Source organism: Poecilia mexicana, unplaced genomic scaffold (genome assembly GCF_051168715.1).
Source record: "Poecilia mexicana isolate PSO_F unplaced genomic scaffold, ASM5116871v1 scaffold_17, whole genome shotgun sequence".
NCBI classification, from domain to species: Eukaryota; Metazoa; Chordata; class Actinopteri; order Cyprinodontiformes; family Poeciliidae; genus Poecilia; species Poecilia mexicana.
The window spans coordinates 28,158,631-28,175,753 of NW_028263386.1; the positions used below are offsets into that span (position 1 = coordinate 28,158,631).

Consider the following 17,123-nt stretch of genomic DNA (forward strand, 5'->3'; position numbering starts at 1 on the left):
CCCTCAATGGAATATATACTAGTCAGTCCCAGTTACCGTTTCACTCATGGGTTTTGCCCCTGTGCTTTCTGGGTAAAAATAAATCGAGAAACGCACCCCCACTCCGCCCCATCAACAATCTCCGGGCCCCCACCAGAGAAGGGAAAAGTTATGTGGCCCTCACAGGAAAAAGTTTGGGGACCACTGATTTAGAGTAAAGAAATGGCTAATAATATGAAGCCTAAAGAATCTGTTGCTTAATGGTAACCGGAAGCACTAAATAAAGCAGATAAAATTGAAGAGTTGACTGACAGAACACTTTAGCATACTCCTTGTGTGAAACAGTGTTATCAGGTGACTGATATCACCTGATAACACTAATACACAGCTGTCCACCTGTTGCATTTGTGCTTTTATAGTTTTTCAGTTTTCTCCATGCAAAACAACCCAAAACTGTCGACTACCAGTTAATTTACAATCATAATTTTGCTAATTGTTTCAACTTTTACGTCTTTCTCATTAACTATATTATCCTGTCAAACCAGTGTAACCTTTATGAGAACTCCATTTAGAGTAACCACTAGCAATTATTTTCTGTCCAGTCATTCAAACAGAACAGCACAGATTTATTTAGTTTATTTGATTACGTATGCGCTACAATCCGGTTACTATAGCAACACACATCATAGCAGTTTTCTGTCAGTCACCTGAGAGGCTGGTTTCATTTGAAGATTTATAATTGTACTGACATTTATGCTAGGCAACAGCAAAACACCATCATTTTCTCCTCATCTTTGAATGATAGTACACTTTTGTGCTGTATATGTGTAGAATTAAAGGATGGATGAGGACTTCTAACTGGCTGTTAGAAGGAGAACTTCCTTCTAACAGCCAGAGAAACTGCAGTGACTCCAGAACTTTCCCTGGCATTTCAGCTGAAGATTTGAAATCATTGTGTGGTGGAAAATTTCAATTATTCTGAAGTTGTAGCTTTTTGCAATCCTGGTTTAATACTTCCTGCAGGAGCTGCAGATGAAGCGAACAGCCATTGAAGCCTTCAATGAAACCATCAAGATCTTTGAAGAACAGTTTGAGACCCAGGAGAAATACAGCCGAGAGTCTTTGGAACGATTCCAAAGAGAGGGCAATGAGAAGGAAATTCAAAAGTATGTTCAGACTTGCATTCTTATTCATCCTCATCCAGCTTGTGGTTTTAGGCAACAATTGTGATATTCTTTCAAATCAGGATTCAGAGCAACTCTGAGCGTTTGAAGTCCCGCGTGAAGGAAATCCACGACAGCAAGCGAAAACTGGAGCAAGACCTGAAGGAGCAGGTGTCTGACAACAGAGAGATTGACAAGAAGATGAACAGCCTCAAGCCAGATCTCATGCAGCTTCGCAAGATCAGGGACCAGTACTTAATGTAAGCGCCAGCTCTCTTCTGGCCAATGAGGGCATGCAGGAGACACACATACTGCAGACATGCTCAGCAGCCTTTGGTGGGGTTTCTGTTTTTCAGATGGTTGACACAGAAGGGAACAAGGCAGAAGAAGATCAATGAATGGCTGGGCATAAAGATTGATGCTGATGAGTAAGTGTTCCAGCTCAGACCTGGATGCTTAGTGAAACCAGCCATTAGGAGCGGCACTTCAACACTAACGCTTGACTTTTTTGTTCAGCTCCTATTCTCTGGAGGAAGATGACAGCTCACCTCACCATAACGATTGTACCTGGTATGTAGGTGACATCAAGCGCTCCCAGGCGGAGGAAATGTTGAGAGACAAATGTGATGGAACCTTTCTCATCAGGGAAAGCCAATCACAGAAGGGCTCTTATGCGTGTTCTGTTGTGTAAGTTTGTGTTCTTCTAAATAAGAATGGATTTCACATCCTTGATCTGACACTGAGATCCAGTGTACTATCACATTAAAGTACAAAAAAAATAATGACAAAATGAACTTGGGTGGACCTAGCCCCGCCTTCAAGATTCAGCTCCTCCTGTAAGATGCGGTTTCCAAGCTTCTGCCTCACAGAGCAGCCCTCCCCCATGACTCCCTCATAGTTGATTATGCTATAAAATGCTACTATGTGCTTGAAAAACACAGAATGCTGTCCCTTGAAATACTTATCAGGCACAAAAATCTTTTATGAATCTTTTATACTGGGAACCTAGACACTGCTTGAGTTTAGTGCTCCTGTACTGCACAGTTACTCTAGCCTGGTAATAACTCTGCTCTTCCTTTCAGTGTTGATGGCGACACAAAGCACTGTGTCATCTGCAAGACATGCACAGGTTATGGATTTGCTGAGCCCTACAATCTGTACTCGTCTCTCCAAGAGCTGGTACTCCACTACAAAAACGTCTCCTTGGCCCAACACAACGACCATCTGAATGTAAATCTAGCTTATCCAGTCTTGGCCCGCTCCCAGAACCTGAAGTAGAACCAGCAGCCCAGATGATCTATAGATTTACCAGCAGTGGGGCACCGAGCCTCTGGAGCCCTGGACAGTGTCAACTGTTTCAGAAAAAGAAGTGTGTTTTCGTCTGGAACTTGATACATCTATAGTTCCCTAACAGAACCCAGTCCATTAAAAAACACTCCTCCCAAAAAGCACATCACTACTGACACAGAGCTACTGGGTGAGAGGGTAAAAGTGAGCCTCTACATTAGCCAGTCACAGCTCTACTGGGTAAAATCTACAAAAGGCCTCAAACATCCACAGGAAGGTAGACTGGACACAGAGATATTAGAGACAACATGTGTTAAAGGAGAACAAAATAAGCACAAACAAGTCTTTTTAAGGTTGCACAAGAGATGGAAAGAGCATGTTGTGAAACTATTGGAAATATTTAAAACTTTTTCTTTTTTTTTCTTTTTTCTTTTTGTCTTGAGCACAAAGTATCTGCGTCTAAACAAATGTCCTATGTGTAAACTCCAGACTTTCTGGAAACACTGACAAAAGTATGCGTTTTAACTCCATAAGGAATGGCTGCTCACTTCCCAGCTGAAGCCACCTGAGAGGATCCAGCAGGTCGTGGCTGGGCTGTGGGATTTTAAGGGTTTTACCCTCCAGAAGCACACAGGAATAGTTCTTAATGACCACAAGCTTCTGTCATTTTACATTTTAAGGGTTGAAAGGAGAGGACTGGGAATAATATCAATGTGGCCACAGCTTTAAAAGATATACAGGCAGATATTTTTTATAGACTCATTTATATCCATGTGCTTTGCTGTGTGTCTCTCATTAGGTCTCTTTTTGAACTAATGAGGAAAAAAACATTAAACGATGAATAGGAGCAAATGCAAGGTACATATTTGCTATTTTGTCAATGACAGAATATATATTTTGAATCACAGTACGCTAGATTGTGAGGTACATTTACAAACACAGTTCTATGATTCAGGTGTGCTGCGTCAGACGCCTCTTCCTGTTTTTCCTTCTCTAATACTGTAGCACCCGTAGCTATTGACATTCTGCACTGTTAGTGCGCTACTTTTGCGTGTAGATTCACTGCGGTACCAGCGCTTGTTGAGTATCGACCTCTGTGATTCTTCTACCATCGGTACTGAATTAGTTTCCTGTAAAGTTAGAATAGACTCCCAGTGGTGTGATCCCCTCTCAGATAAATGTTTTAATTTGTTTCTTTGATGCAGAGTTTATGATGGTACATCTCTGTTGCACTTGACTGTTCATTTCATCTGATGCTTGACTCAGAGACCTGGAGAACATTAATGTACAAAAAAGAGAGAAAAGAAGGCAGTAATATATGTTGTGTACAGTATATTTTAGACGCACATGCTTTAGATGTATGTGACTTTATAGAGTTCCCTAGTTTCCTTTATGTTTTCAGAATATTTGTTGTTTTCTTAGGTTCTGTTTGAGGATTTGGATGATCTGTCAAATGTCAGGAGGTGTTCTCGTGTAGCACAACAGGAATAAAAGAACACGTCCTTTTGCCATTCAGCTAAGAGATTACCCGCTATGGCGTGTATGGAGGTCTTCATTTGTTTTTGTTTCTTTTTTTTTAATTGGACAAATGGTTGAAAATCTGTTGGCATGTAGTGATTAGGTCATGGTGTGTGGTACTCCAAGCACACTAAATTTTAGATTGAGGAACCGTCTCCAGATCAGTCCATGTCTACTGTTCTGTACTGTGGCATCGATCTCCTCTTACTGTTTCTATGTGCGTTTGGCTCGAGGGACTAATTGTTGTCACCTCCATCGTTTTTAAATTACAGTTGTACAGATACAGAGATATGCGGTTCCTTTTGTGGTCAGTGGAGGCACTGCAGAGAGACAAGTTACAAGGCTGCTTGGAGCAGACCAGTCATTTATGATCGAGTGTTGAATACTCTTTGCTTCATGTGTTTTTGTCGGGGTTAAAAATGTTTCCAAAATTTGATCTTCACCAGTTTTCTGCTCCTAACAGCAGATGAAGAGGTGGCATCAGAAGTTGTTTGTGAAGACCTTTGCTTTGAACTCTTTGAGTGTCGCCGCTTACTGAGCTGAATTGACCCTGGGAAGCTCAGATTAAGATGGATCCATTGTACTATAGAGTCATTTGCACAGTTGTTGGTACGGCGTAGATCCCAGGAATGTAAGCAGAGGCGGCAGCCGAGCTTCTGGTTAGAGGTCTACAGCGCTGAGGGAGGTGACTACAAGTGCCTTCCGTCATCCTGAGGAGTTTGTGTTCTCCTTGTTGTCACCATTAGATGGTGCCATCACCACCATGTTGTCGTGCCACACATTTGCCATATCTAAGGTTAAGGAATATCTGGCAAATGAGCCTAGTTGTTGTTGTTGTGTGTATGTGTGTGTGTATGTGTAGTGAACAGAATGACCGGCTTTGCTGTAACATCTGAGGTTGTTACCATCCTTCTTTGTTCAGTTGCAGCTATAGAGTAGCTTGGTCCTCTGTCGTTGTGTACTAAAGCTTTGGGTTTTTTCTATAACTATCTGGTATATCTGGAATGAAATGCAGATGTGTTAGAAATGTGAACAGTATCCATTTTTAGCCTGGTGCAGTTCTTTGCTAGCTTCCCAAGTTCCAGCAATATTCTTTTTTTTTTCTTGGATATCTTGAAGTGGGTTGTGTGAAGTACATGTGACAGCAAAGGACTGACCTGACGTAGACGAGCAGCAGCAACATCCCAGTTTGGAGAATAAATAAAAATGGTTCTATCTGTCAAATATATATCTTATAAGCTCAGCATTGGTGAGAATAAACTGCCTTCCATGCATTTCTTTAAATTTTATCTTTCTATCAACAATTAACTTAACTATCCAATACCCACAAAGAGAAATGTCAAAAAATTTTGAATGATTTAAAAAGACGTTTCTTGACTTGTTCTTGTTTGGCTGAAAATTCTTTGGAGTCTTCTTCATTTTTCTTAGTCCAATAATGCTGATTCAAATTTTATTTCTTAAAATATGAACCTCTCCTTTTCAAAGTTATTAGAAAGCTATACTACTTGACCTCAGTAAATAAATATGTATATAGAGATTTTTTATTTTGTTAAGCTCTGACAGCCAATATAGCCAATTAATGCTACTTCTCATGTCTCTTGATTCACTATAAATGAACTACATATAGCTCTACTACTTGGATGAACTGACAGTTTGACTGTCTTCACAATAAAATGTTCATTTTTAAATAAAATCAGGATTACCAATAATCAGGTTTGCGTTTGTGACATATAGAAATACATGATGTCATCCTTCAGTATGAGCAAAATCCAACTAAAAAATAAGCTTAGTTTGTTTTTCTCACATATTCAGAATATATATATATATATATATATATATATATATATATATATATATATATATATATATATATATATATATATATATATATATATATATATATATATATATATAAATAAAACATATATTTCCACAAATCATTTCATCTTCAAAGTCCTTTGAAAATATGCAGAAAGACAATAACACATTAATTTATTGAAATGTTCACCAATATTATTGCATGTGGCATGTTTTCCTAATATCATGCAGCCATGCTTACTAGGTCTTCGTCCTCCAGCAACAACTTTCACTCTGAAGAGTGTTGTCAGTGAAGTCTGTTAGTGATATGGTGCACTCTCTGTTCTGGTCACCAGCTGATTGTTCCATGCTTCTCTACTTAGACATCACCATGACTTAAGAACTCCTTTGAACTCTCACAATTGACATCTCCCAAGGCTGCCTTTGCTGGCACATACATAAGGTAACTAACGAAGCTGGAACATTGCCTTCAAACAAAAGAAGTAGCACCACTTTCAAAGAAAAAGCACAGATGAAATTCATTTCATACAATCCATTCTGTGTGTGGATTGCATGAATCCACACACAGAATGTGGATTCATACAATCCACACACAGTTGCCTCGTGGTCCAATGGTTTACATTCCCAGCAGTGGAGTAAATGCAGAAACCAAAATGTAAGAAATTTTAGATGTTGTCAGTTCACTTACTCTGCTGGTGGCTCCCAGTTCAATAATGGGTCACAAATCTTTTCTGGTCCTTGACTTACCAAGTCCATTGTTTAGATGTGAGCTGTGGTTATCCAGACAGATGGGGCATCTCGAAGCACAGTCACTCCATGAATCAACGCACTAATCACATCCTGAGTCACCTCCTCTGTACATTGCTGTAATAAGTCATATTCCAATTTTCTTGAATGCATGTGATCATTTTTCTAAGGTGGGTTCAGTGTTGTAGATCCATACCCGATGACAACCATTTTGTTATTCTGTCTCTGATATAGAACTGCTCCTAACCCTTCCTTTGAAGCATCAACATGCAGAATAAATGGCTGGGTGAGATCTGGATACCCGAGGATGGGAGGCTCAGTGAGTTTGTCAATAAATGTGTTTAATGTCTCTTGATGGTTCTGTGTCCAGTGAATGGGAGTGTTTGATGGGAGGTTACATTTATTTCTTGCAGTGCTGATGTTCCACCAGGCCTTATGCTTTCCTGATGGTGGATTTTCAGGTTGATTTTCAGGTGGACTGACCAGAAGCTGGTCAGTCCACCAGCTTCTGGTCAACTTCTATTCTGGAGAAGTTTGGTATGTATGTTCGATAATAGGAGATAAATCCCAGCATTTTTCTCAGATCTCCTACAGTTGTGGGGGTTCTCTCCTTCAAAGCTTGAACTGGTGCCACTTCTGCTGGATCAATCATATAGCCCTCACCAGAGACAAGACGCCCCAGAAATCTCACTTTTCTTTTGAACACCACACACTTCTTTGGGCTTAACTTTACGCCATGCTTCTGGTATCGTTGCAACACAATTCTCATGTGGTTGAGATGAGCCTCAAAACTTGGGCTGTGAACTAAATTATCATCCAGATAGGGTATCACATCCCTTAAGCCAACCAGACATTCCTCCATGCTTCTTTGGAACTCTGCTGGGGCAGCACTCAAACCTGGTACAGACCCCATGGTGTTATGAAAGCAGTTAAGGGCTGACTTTTCTCATCCAGAAACCCTTGATGGTACGCCTTCCCCTGATCCAATACAGAGAACCAGGAGCTGCCAGTGAGAGAATCAAGCATGTCTTGAATCCGGGGAATGGGGTGGCGGTCAGGGACAGATTTAATTCCCTGTAGTCACAGCACAACCTCAGAGCCCCATCTTTCTTTCTCACACACACCACTGGTGACGCATATGGAGAGCGTGACTGAGTTATCCAGCCTCTATTCAGTAGATCTTGAAGGTATTCTTTAACTTCCTGATGTAATGGCTTGGGAACTGACATATATGTTTTCTTCACTGGAGTGGTGTCATGCAGAGTGATGTGAAGTTTCAGGGAGGGAATTAAACCTGTCATCTTCATCATAAGCTAATGCATGACACTCTTCTCTCAGTATCTGTCTCACAGTCTGTCTGGCTTTCCGTTAAGTGGCTGAGGTCAACTGAGGATCCCACTGTGTTGGCTTCTGTTTTTCTGCTTTGCTGTTGTTAATCAGAGACTGTGTTGCAAGCTGGCTTTGTTCTGTGTTGAAGTGTCATCTTTTTGTTGTTCACCATCAGTGATGTTCAACTGCTGTGCATTTACAGTATAAGCTGTCTTTACTGCTTCTTGATGCCCCAGGACTGCACACTGATGCAGAGTAACACTATACTTATTGGTGTTGGAAATTGGGACTGATACAAATCCTGACCTTTCTGTAGGAACAGTCATGAGACCCTCTTCAACACTGACACCCTCTGGCAGCACTGATTCCTCCAAGGGAACAAAAAGAAGGTCCTCCCCTCTGAACTGAGCTCCAATATTAACTTTAACATGGATGATGGTGATTTGCTCAGCTGCTGACTTGATTTGACTTCTCCCTGTGTGCACAAGACCCACATCAACTGCCTATCTGATGTCTGAATGAGTTTGACCATTGTCTCTGCAGTTTGGACATTACAGCAAAGGCTCCACACACATTTTGGATGACTTCAGGTTTTCTGTGTTGAAGTGTGTTGTGTCCTAGCACTTCCTCCATAACATTGTAGCCAATTATTGGCTATTGTGCCACACTGGAGTCACTTGACACAAGTACTGGTACCAGCAGGGGTTCTGCTGAGAGTGAGTCTGTACCCAGTCTAAATTCCACTTCCACCCAACCTAGAAAAGGAATTTGTGTCTGATTTGCTGCAAGCCCAATAAGTGTATCCACCTCCAGTAGTTCATTCAGAGGTCTATCTCACTGGTGTGGTAAGTGTAATTGTCTCCATTCTTCATTAATGAGACATGCCTCAGCACCATAATGCTTCTACTGGAGTGGCATCCAGCCGATAATGAACAATGCATCTCTTACCTATGAGGTTCAGAAGTTTTTCTCTGCTCCGTGGATTCATGTAGTGAGCTGTTGGGGTAGATGAAAGTTCTGTATAGGAGCCTGGTTTGTTTGTGGTGGGACTGAGTGTTTTGTGTGGGGATGCTGGGGGTCCGAGCCCAGCAGCCCTTTCCAGTTTCCCTGCTGTCCCCTGTTCTGACGGCAGCCTCTGGCGAGGTGTCCTCCTTGACCACACTTATAACAGTGTGTGTACATCTCCCCTGACTGTGCTTCTTGACAGGCTGGGCAACCTCTTGGTCTGCTGTAGCTGCGTGTGGTGGCTCTTTCTGTCTGATGTTTCTTAGTAACCTCCATTGTTTCCAGCACCAGTTTCTTTAGTTCTAGCATTTCAGCCTTCAGTCCTTCAATGAGTTTAGTTGTAACTGCTTCCTGTTCTGTTACGATTTTTCTTGGCCCCTCTCATTACATCTTTGGTTATTACTGTGTCCCCTACCTCACCTCTGGTTGCAGCTTCTTCCATGGAAGGAGGTTGAAACTCATGTAAGCATGTAAGCTCTCAGTTCATTTATTTTTTGGAACCTACTCACTGCACCTTTCCTCAGCTTTTTCTGTCTTTCTTGCTCCAAGTTTGCAGCTTCACTCACCCGCTCAATTAGGACCTCATCTGATACTGTAGGATTACTCAGGTAAGGTTTTAGTTGGAATTTTACTGCATCGCTTAGCAGTCCTGTGTCTATGGAACGCAGAAATTTCCTTTGTATCAGTTCTGGGCTGAATTGTTTGCTTTCATCCTCTTCTTTTGATTTCCAGAGCATTTTTTCCTTCAGTTCTATAGCTCTAAATAGGACGTTCTTTTGGATCTTGTGAAATGTTCATCAGCTGATGAAGGAGGTCAGAGGAAGAATCAACTTTGAAGTGACTTCTTAGAATAATTTTCAGAGTGGACAGTGTCAGTCCTCTTTTGATTTCCAGCATCTCTCTCAGGTGGAGCCCTGGGCTCCACCTGACTGCTTCCAGGATCTCAGTCTTTGAATATCCTTTCCTCTGCCCAGATTCATTTAGGTTGATCAGGCTCGTATAGGACAATTTATCCCCCTGACCAGCTTCTCCAATCTGCCCACAAATCTGAAACTCCCGCCTGAGAATCACTTCTGGTATTTGAGGTGATGGAGCACAGTGTGATTCAGTCTCCTCCATATGCACCGTCATACTCAGTTTCTCCTCTAAAACCCCAATTTCCTCCTCTATACACTGTCGGGCTTTGTTATGTTCCTCCCGCAATTCTTTGTACTTGACTTTTAGTAAGTTTAATTCACCGTTGTCAGCTTGTGTCTGTTCTGGTGTTCCGGCATTCTCCAAAGTCCAAGATTCCACAACGGTGAGTAAATTCTGGAGAAACTGTTTAAATGATTCAGGTTCTTCCTCATTTTTGATGTCGCCCAGCGTTCTCTCTGCTAGTCTGATTAGGGAACGCCGAGTTTGGCCAGTAAACCCCCCTGAAGGTTCATCACTCTTGAAATGTTTACAAACTAAAATCAGCTCTGACTTCTCTAACATCAGCAGCGGTCTGCTCACTTCGTCTTGAAGCTGCTTCATCTGTAGCTTCTTTTCAGTCTTCGATTCATCTCGTTTGGATTAGTTACTTTTACTTGAAACTCCCCCAGGCTCTGGCTCGTCAAAAATGTAACGGTGATAAACAATCAAGCAAAATGTTTTATTAAGTCCATAACATTTTAATTTAATAATTGTTACAAAGTAACTCACTTAGCGGTGTTGCTACACAGCCATTAGAAAAAAAGAGACATCCGTTCCACACCCGTCTCCTAGCAACAGCGGAGTGATACTGTCCCCTCGGCAACCTCGTCAAACTGCAACAGAACTAGTAAATAACACACACATAAAAAAACACAAAACAGTATTAATTTACATCGACTATTTCATCAAAATGACCTGTGTGCCACATTCTCTTTACTAGGATGGTGATTACTGTTGTCTACTGAAGGTATTACAGGTAACTTACTGAATGCTCATAAGTTCTTTACGCATGAATAGAACCCCCATGAATAGAACCTTTTATTTATAAAATAAAAGCTCACAAAGCTATTATTTTATAAGCTTTGTGAGCAGAACATTTACTTAATTTAGTTTGATGGACCAACACTTTGTGACTGCAAGTTTACTTCTGCTTCACACAGTCCAGCTCTCTGAAACTAACACACAGCAGATAGGCTTTATCAGTAACGTGTTTTACTTCACAATGTTGTATGCAATATATTTCAAGTAACAGACATTTCTCTTTTTTATATTGGAGCATACAGTGTACAGTATGTGCTTTTTACTGTTCTGCAGTCAGTAGCTGTATTGTAAATCTTTTGCTTTTGGCCGATTGCATTATTTTTCCTCATTTCTACCAGGTGAGTTGTATCAAAGCTGTTTTAGTTTTCAAACAAACGGAAAGGAGAACTGCTGGCTCATTTCTGCAGTTCCTGTTCACCCAGCTACATTTCCTTATAGACTAGTTTATCCAAATGGTAGAAGCATATTTCCTACAGATAGTTGCACTTTTCTCATGTCATTTACATCAGTTTTATTGTATTTTCTTCTCATTGTTAGAATTTAGTTCAGATTCTGTTTTGCCCTGGGAAAACACTTGCAGTGCTAAGCACCAAGTTACAAAAAAACAAAAATAACCCTGATTTGGATGTAATTTAGGAAACACACATACCAATAGAGTTATTTATTAGCACATTCAAAATGGTTAAAAATGTCATAAGCCCAGTAACACACACAGCTTTTTGTACAATCAAATATGAAATATATTCCTGAAAGCTTCATGCGCCTCTCGTTAAGTTAAATATTTTTACATCATTTTGCAGACTTTCAGCTGTTATACAGAACGCTCTATTAACAGTGTTAGCTAGTTGGAGCAACTCTTGCAGCAAACGGGGTGAAATGGGCAGAAACTAGAGATATTTTTTAGTCTTTCTGCCAAATATTTTCTTTCAAGACAATTGACTGCTCATTTTCTCACCTTTACATTCAAAGCATATCTTATCAAGTATAAAAGCTATGAAAAGTATTTGTTTTCTTGTAGAATTTCAAGAACAAGATTTAGTAAAGAGGCTACAGTTAATCACTTAGAAATCCTCCTGTTTTAAAGGACTTCATTCTTCTTTGGTGTGTGTTCTTTAAACAAATCAGAAACACACCCTGGTGTGAGCCAATGTTTAGAACATCTTTAAGGCTGCAGAAACCCCAAACCTTATTCCTGTTGGCCCCCAGGTCAGATTGGAGTATCCCTATGGGAAATGACCCATCAGTCTCACTGATTATGTTAACAGACATGGCTATATATATGCACATTAGTGTGTGTAAACAGTTTGGAATTATTCAAACACTTTAGCTTATACTACTGTTTTGGGTTTTTAGAAAATAAGAATTATTGTAACAAATGAACCCTAACGAAAAAATAAACCAGCTTTAATGTATTTAAGCTGAGGATGCCCCAGCTGCAGTTTTGTGGTCGAACACTGATCTTTAACCCTTTCGTGCAAGACTTATAATCCTTTGTGTCAGGATTTTTTTTCCAATTTTTTTTTCTTAAGGCATAATAAATAGACAAAAATAATTTCTTGCATTTGCAGCTTATGGCCAGTAGTTGATAGTGTATTTTATGATGCATTAGTGTCCACTTCTCCAATCTGTGTGCATTTATAACATAAAAATCCACAAGCCCAAGAAAATGGCTTTTAGATAGCTTTCCACTAGTGACCACTATGCATGAAAGGGTTAAACAGCTAAACCAGCTGATTCCAATACCGATTTCTTATTTTTGTCTGAAAAGTCACAAAATATAGTGACATTGTTGCTAAGTTGGCAACAGTAGGGTAACTTGTTGACAGCGCTGTGCAGATGTGACCTGGTGGGGGCGCTGTCAGTCAGTTCTCTGCAGAGCAAAAGGAGGCAGTAGCTGATTTTAAAACTTTTGTGGAGGTAGTTAAGACCAGTGGATAAGATTGGCTTCATATTGTAGATCTCACAGAATGAAGGAAATTGGTGCACCCCTGACTTAATTGTTATGCCATAACACTTAGAAAAATTTCTACTATATGGCATATTGTTGTTTTAAAATTGCTGACTAGTTTTTAATTAGTCACTTGATGCATTTATTTCCCACTGAGATAATACACCAGAATAAATGTTTACTTTTAAAGAGCAATTGAAACTGTTTAAAACTAAATATGTTGCTGTGCCTGTGACAGACTGGCGACCTGTCCAGGGTGTACCCCGCCTCTCACCCGGAACGTTCGCTGGAGATAGGCACCAGCACCCCTCACTTGTCCCACACCCTTGTCCCAACCCCACTTGGGACAAGGGTGTAAAGAAAATGGATGGATGAACATTGCTGTGCATCAAACTCCACATTCTGATGGTTGTTTTGATTATTTAATATTTTAAAACAAAGAAAAATGATTAATCTTTGCTATCTTTTTATTTTGATTCAAACTAAATTGAAACGTCTATAAATCAGTAAGGAGTGTCGTGAGGAGACCCAAGGTCAGGAAAGGACTGAAGGATTCAGCCTTGGTAGTTCTACCCATCCACTGCAACACCAACCAGCATGGTGGCCGGATCTCATGTAGGGATCATTGAGGTGCCCAGGTGCATTCTGGGGATGAAGTGAGCTCATGCTTACTTAGTAATGCTTCCTGAACAGGCCTGTGTGTTTGGCACAGTCCCGGCTGGTTTTCATTTCTTAAATATCAGAAAAGTGTTTGTCGTTTTCATTTCTTTTTGCAAGGATCTACTGTGCTTAAACGATTCAGTTTCTTGTGAGTAGAGAGAGTCAATTTTTGAGTGGCGCCATGCTGCATCTCACCTCTGCAAATGTTTGTAATTGCTGCAGGCTGTGCATTGTAAAAAAAAGTCTCTAATTTATAGTAAATTACTGTAAATTTTACTGTATTTATACAGTAAAATTCTGGCAACCACAGCTGCTGGTGTTTTACCATGAATTCAAGACTTTTTTTACAGTGTAGTGTAGGGTGAACTCAGCAGGAAGCGACGATGGCGTTAGAGAGAGATCTTTCACGGTGCTTGAGTATATTTTTGCTCTTATTAGTTGACTTTTTAAAAAAGAAAAAAAGCTGATATATTTGTCTATCCATGTGTTGCTTTTTTATATTATCTGTTAACGGTAAACTTACAGAGCCTATAAAGAAAATAATAAGCTAGCTTGATATTTTTTCCTCTATACAGAAAAAACAAATACAAATGTTTACAAGATGTAATTAACCAAATAGTAAAGGTGAGCTTGAGAATTGATCTGTCTGTCCCTCCATGTGGCTGTGATAGATTGTTATATATTACTTTTATTTCCTTTTTCATTGTAAACTTGAAGATGTTATGACTGCCTTTTCTCTTTTTCCTTTAACTTTGTGAACCCTCTGTTTTCAGAATAATAACTCAGCTGTCTGTTCTCCTCTGCTCTTCATGAGTCCATTCACTCCACCTGCTGACTACTTTGACTCACACTGAACCTTTATGTGCTTGAACTGAACTTGAGACCCTGTTGAATCTCTTGCTATTTCTGTTGTTCACGATCAGGTAGACTTCACTGTGACTCTGCCTTGTGAATTTTTGATAAAGGTCACTACATGAAATTTCAGGAGCTTGTACAGAAATGTTGTGAACAATAAAAGGCGCCACTTGGCGAACATACTTGAGTACAAATCCAATACAATAATCGAAATTCAGGATCTATTTATGTTTGCACTATACAGCAAAGGATCTTCAGATGAAAACCTGAATTAGTTTATCTTTTGGTTCCATAGCTCACTCCGTAAGACCAAAATTTAGCCATATAATGTCACTTTGTGTGTAAAAATATGACAACTGCACTTTCATTTCCTGTTTTTCTGTCTTTTGCCAGTCTTTTTACTTTTTAGGACAGGAAATTTGATGGACAGTGCTCTGAAACAGTGTGGGCCCTCTTACAGTTCTCCTGATCTTGTTTTTTCACAGATTAAATATCAAAGATAATCTGAGTAAATACAAAAAAGAATGCTTCAAATCATTTCATTTATGTCAAGAAAAAAAAATGATCCGAAGCAAATTGGGCTCGTGTGTAAAAAACTAAATCACAAATTCATAGTGATTAGAAAGCATTATTTGGACTGGTGAGTGGATTTTAATAGCCACACCCTCAGTGCTGTCAGACCTGTAGAATCAAGAATCATGCATAAAATCTGTCTCATAACATAAACTAAATAAATAGATTTTAAACAGCACACATGATCTAAAGAACAGCATCTACAAAACTTCAGGCCTCACTTGGCTTAGTTAAAGTGTTCCACAGAGATATAAGAGATAAAGATACAGGTAAAAATCCGTGCTAACCCCAAAAAACATAAGGACTAGTGGAGACTTGATTAATTGCTGTGTCTATAATTAATTAATTGCATTTTTTCGAAAACTATGCATCAACAAAATAATATTTTCAATTCAAAAACACCTTTGCTGCTAAATCATTCAAGAATAGACATAACATCAACAACAAAGATATTTATTGTTTTAATCTGTTCTTCAACCATCATAGTGGAGTAAAGTGTTATTCTAGCCGTTCAGTTTCTCAGTCCCTCTGGAAGTTAAAAATGTGACTGTGTATGTACACCGTCATGAGCATTTGGGACATTTGTGCTAATGCTACATGTTTAGCAGCAGCACACTTTAGGCTTGAATAGCTTCATTGATGGGCTAACTCCTTTTAGCACAACTTGAAAACAACAATAGTCTTTTTCATAACTCCATCATATCATTTTTGAAGCAAAATTGAACCTCAGTTGTTGTCCTCCTGCTGGTGTGTCGGCCATCAGTTTGTTAGCAGATACTGCTTGAGCGTCAAATTTCCAAGTGTACTGAAAACATGAATAAAAAAGTTCCAGATTGGGACTTTTGCATTTAAAAATTATTTTTATTAATTTAGTTAATATTTTTAACTCGTTAAAGTTCTAATAAAGATGCACCTGACCTTGGGATTCACTTACTATAATCTGACTGAACTATGAATTGTGTTCTGTAGTGAAACAGACATTCTTAAGTTATGCAGCTGGACAGTGATCCAAAGCACATCATCAAGTCCTCTTCTGAATAGCTAAAATAAAATAAGGCCCAGTCAAAGTAAGGACCTGACTCTGGTTGTGCTTAACAATCTGTTCATGCTGGAAAACCCTCTAATGTGTCTGAATGAAAACGAGTGTGTTGCTACCAAAGGTGGCACAAGCTGTTCCTCATTTGAAGCTGCTTTAACAATTTACTCAGATTGTCTGATATAGAAAATTATTCTGATGTCCTGAACATTGATGCTTTTTCACATCACTGTTGGTGTTCTGTTTTTACCAGCGGTCAGGAGCAACATTTTCAGATTCACTTTCAACTCTTATCTTTCTGCTTTGATTCTAAGGCAACACTGTTCAAATGTGGGTTATCATCAGCAAGATTGAAGACTAATAACACAATAGTAATAATAACACCTACTCATTAGCTTGAAAAACTGATGAATGGTAATGGGTGAAGCAGTCACATGAAGCTACTCTACACCAAAGTGCAATTGAATGCAGAGGGAGAGCTGTTGTTCCAGCCTGCAAAGGCCTGCTGGCTGTGTTGTGCCAGCCATGATGCAGAAGCTGTTCCTCTCTGCTTGTCCTCCTGTTGGTCTGTTTGAACTCAGATGCAACATTTCCTTCTTTCTCGCTCGTGTACAGCTTCCCACAGACTTGTTTGTCTTCAAGACTGGTACTCTTTAAACTGTACAAATCTTTCTGTAGGCAAATGCAATGACTTCAAAAGACAATAAAAGATTTTAAACTGAAACCTGGTGTTCTGGTTTCTCTGTATTTTCTTTTCCACAACTTATTTATTTATGGTTCTTTAATGAATGCAGCACTAAATGTTTTTTTTTCTTTTTCTCGTTGAAAGTAAAGGTTCATTCTACCAATTTTAGTCCTCCTATATTGGCGGTGCACAAAAACTGCTCTAATGAAGTTACTTCCTGTTATGGATGTTTTCAAGCTACATTTTCAGATAAACTTTTTCCCAGAGTTTTTATGAATTCAATTTAAGCTCAATGCAACACTCAAAATAAAAAAGGGGCTAAAAGCAGGAGAAATAAAATTTCACTCTCATATTGGTCAATTTGAGACTTTGAAACTTCTCTTTTTTTGTATTCCCTGTCTGCTAAAATTGTTGATTGAGAAATAATGCTGAAAATCAGATTAAATTCCAGTCTTTAATCCAAGTAAATTTATAAGTGGAAAAAACAACAACATTGTTTAGAAATACAGGTTTTTCTGCCAG

The 17,123-nt window shown here is 39.4% G+C and overlaps 1 protein-coding gene across 4 annotated transcripts in view; it reads left to right on the top strand.

Moving 5' to 3' along the window:
* pik3r2 (phosphoinositide-3-kinase, regulatory subunit 2 (beta)) overlaps window positions 1-16,640 on the top strand; it is a 50,442-nt gene extending 33,802 nt beyond the window's left edge. For all 4 annotated transcript variants that reach the window (XM_014974111.2, XM_088014392.1, XM_088014393.1 and 1 more), the window contains 5 exons: window positions 1,003-1,145; window positions 1,226-1,402; window positions 1,499-1,570; window positions 1,659-1,829; window positions 2,225-16,640. In XM_014974111.2, the coding sequence (XP_014829597.2) occupies window positions 1,003-1,145; window positions 1,226-1,402; window positions 1,499-1,570; window positions 1,659-1,829; window positions 2,225-2,420 (759 nt within the window). In that variant the 3' untranslated portion in view covers window positions 2,421-16,640. The remainder of the gene's footprint in view (window positions 1-1,002; window positions 1,146-1,225; window positions 1,403-1,498; window positions 1,571-1,658; window positions 1,830-2,224) is intronic.
* Window positions 16,641-17,123: the final 483 nt, after the last annotated feature.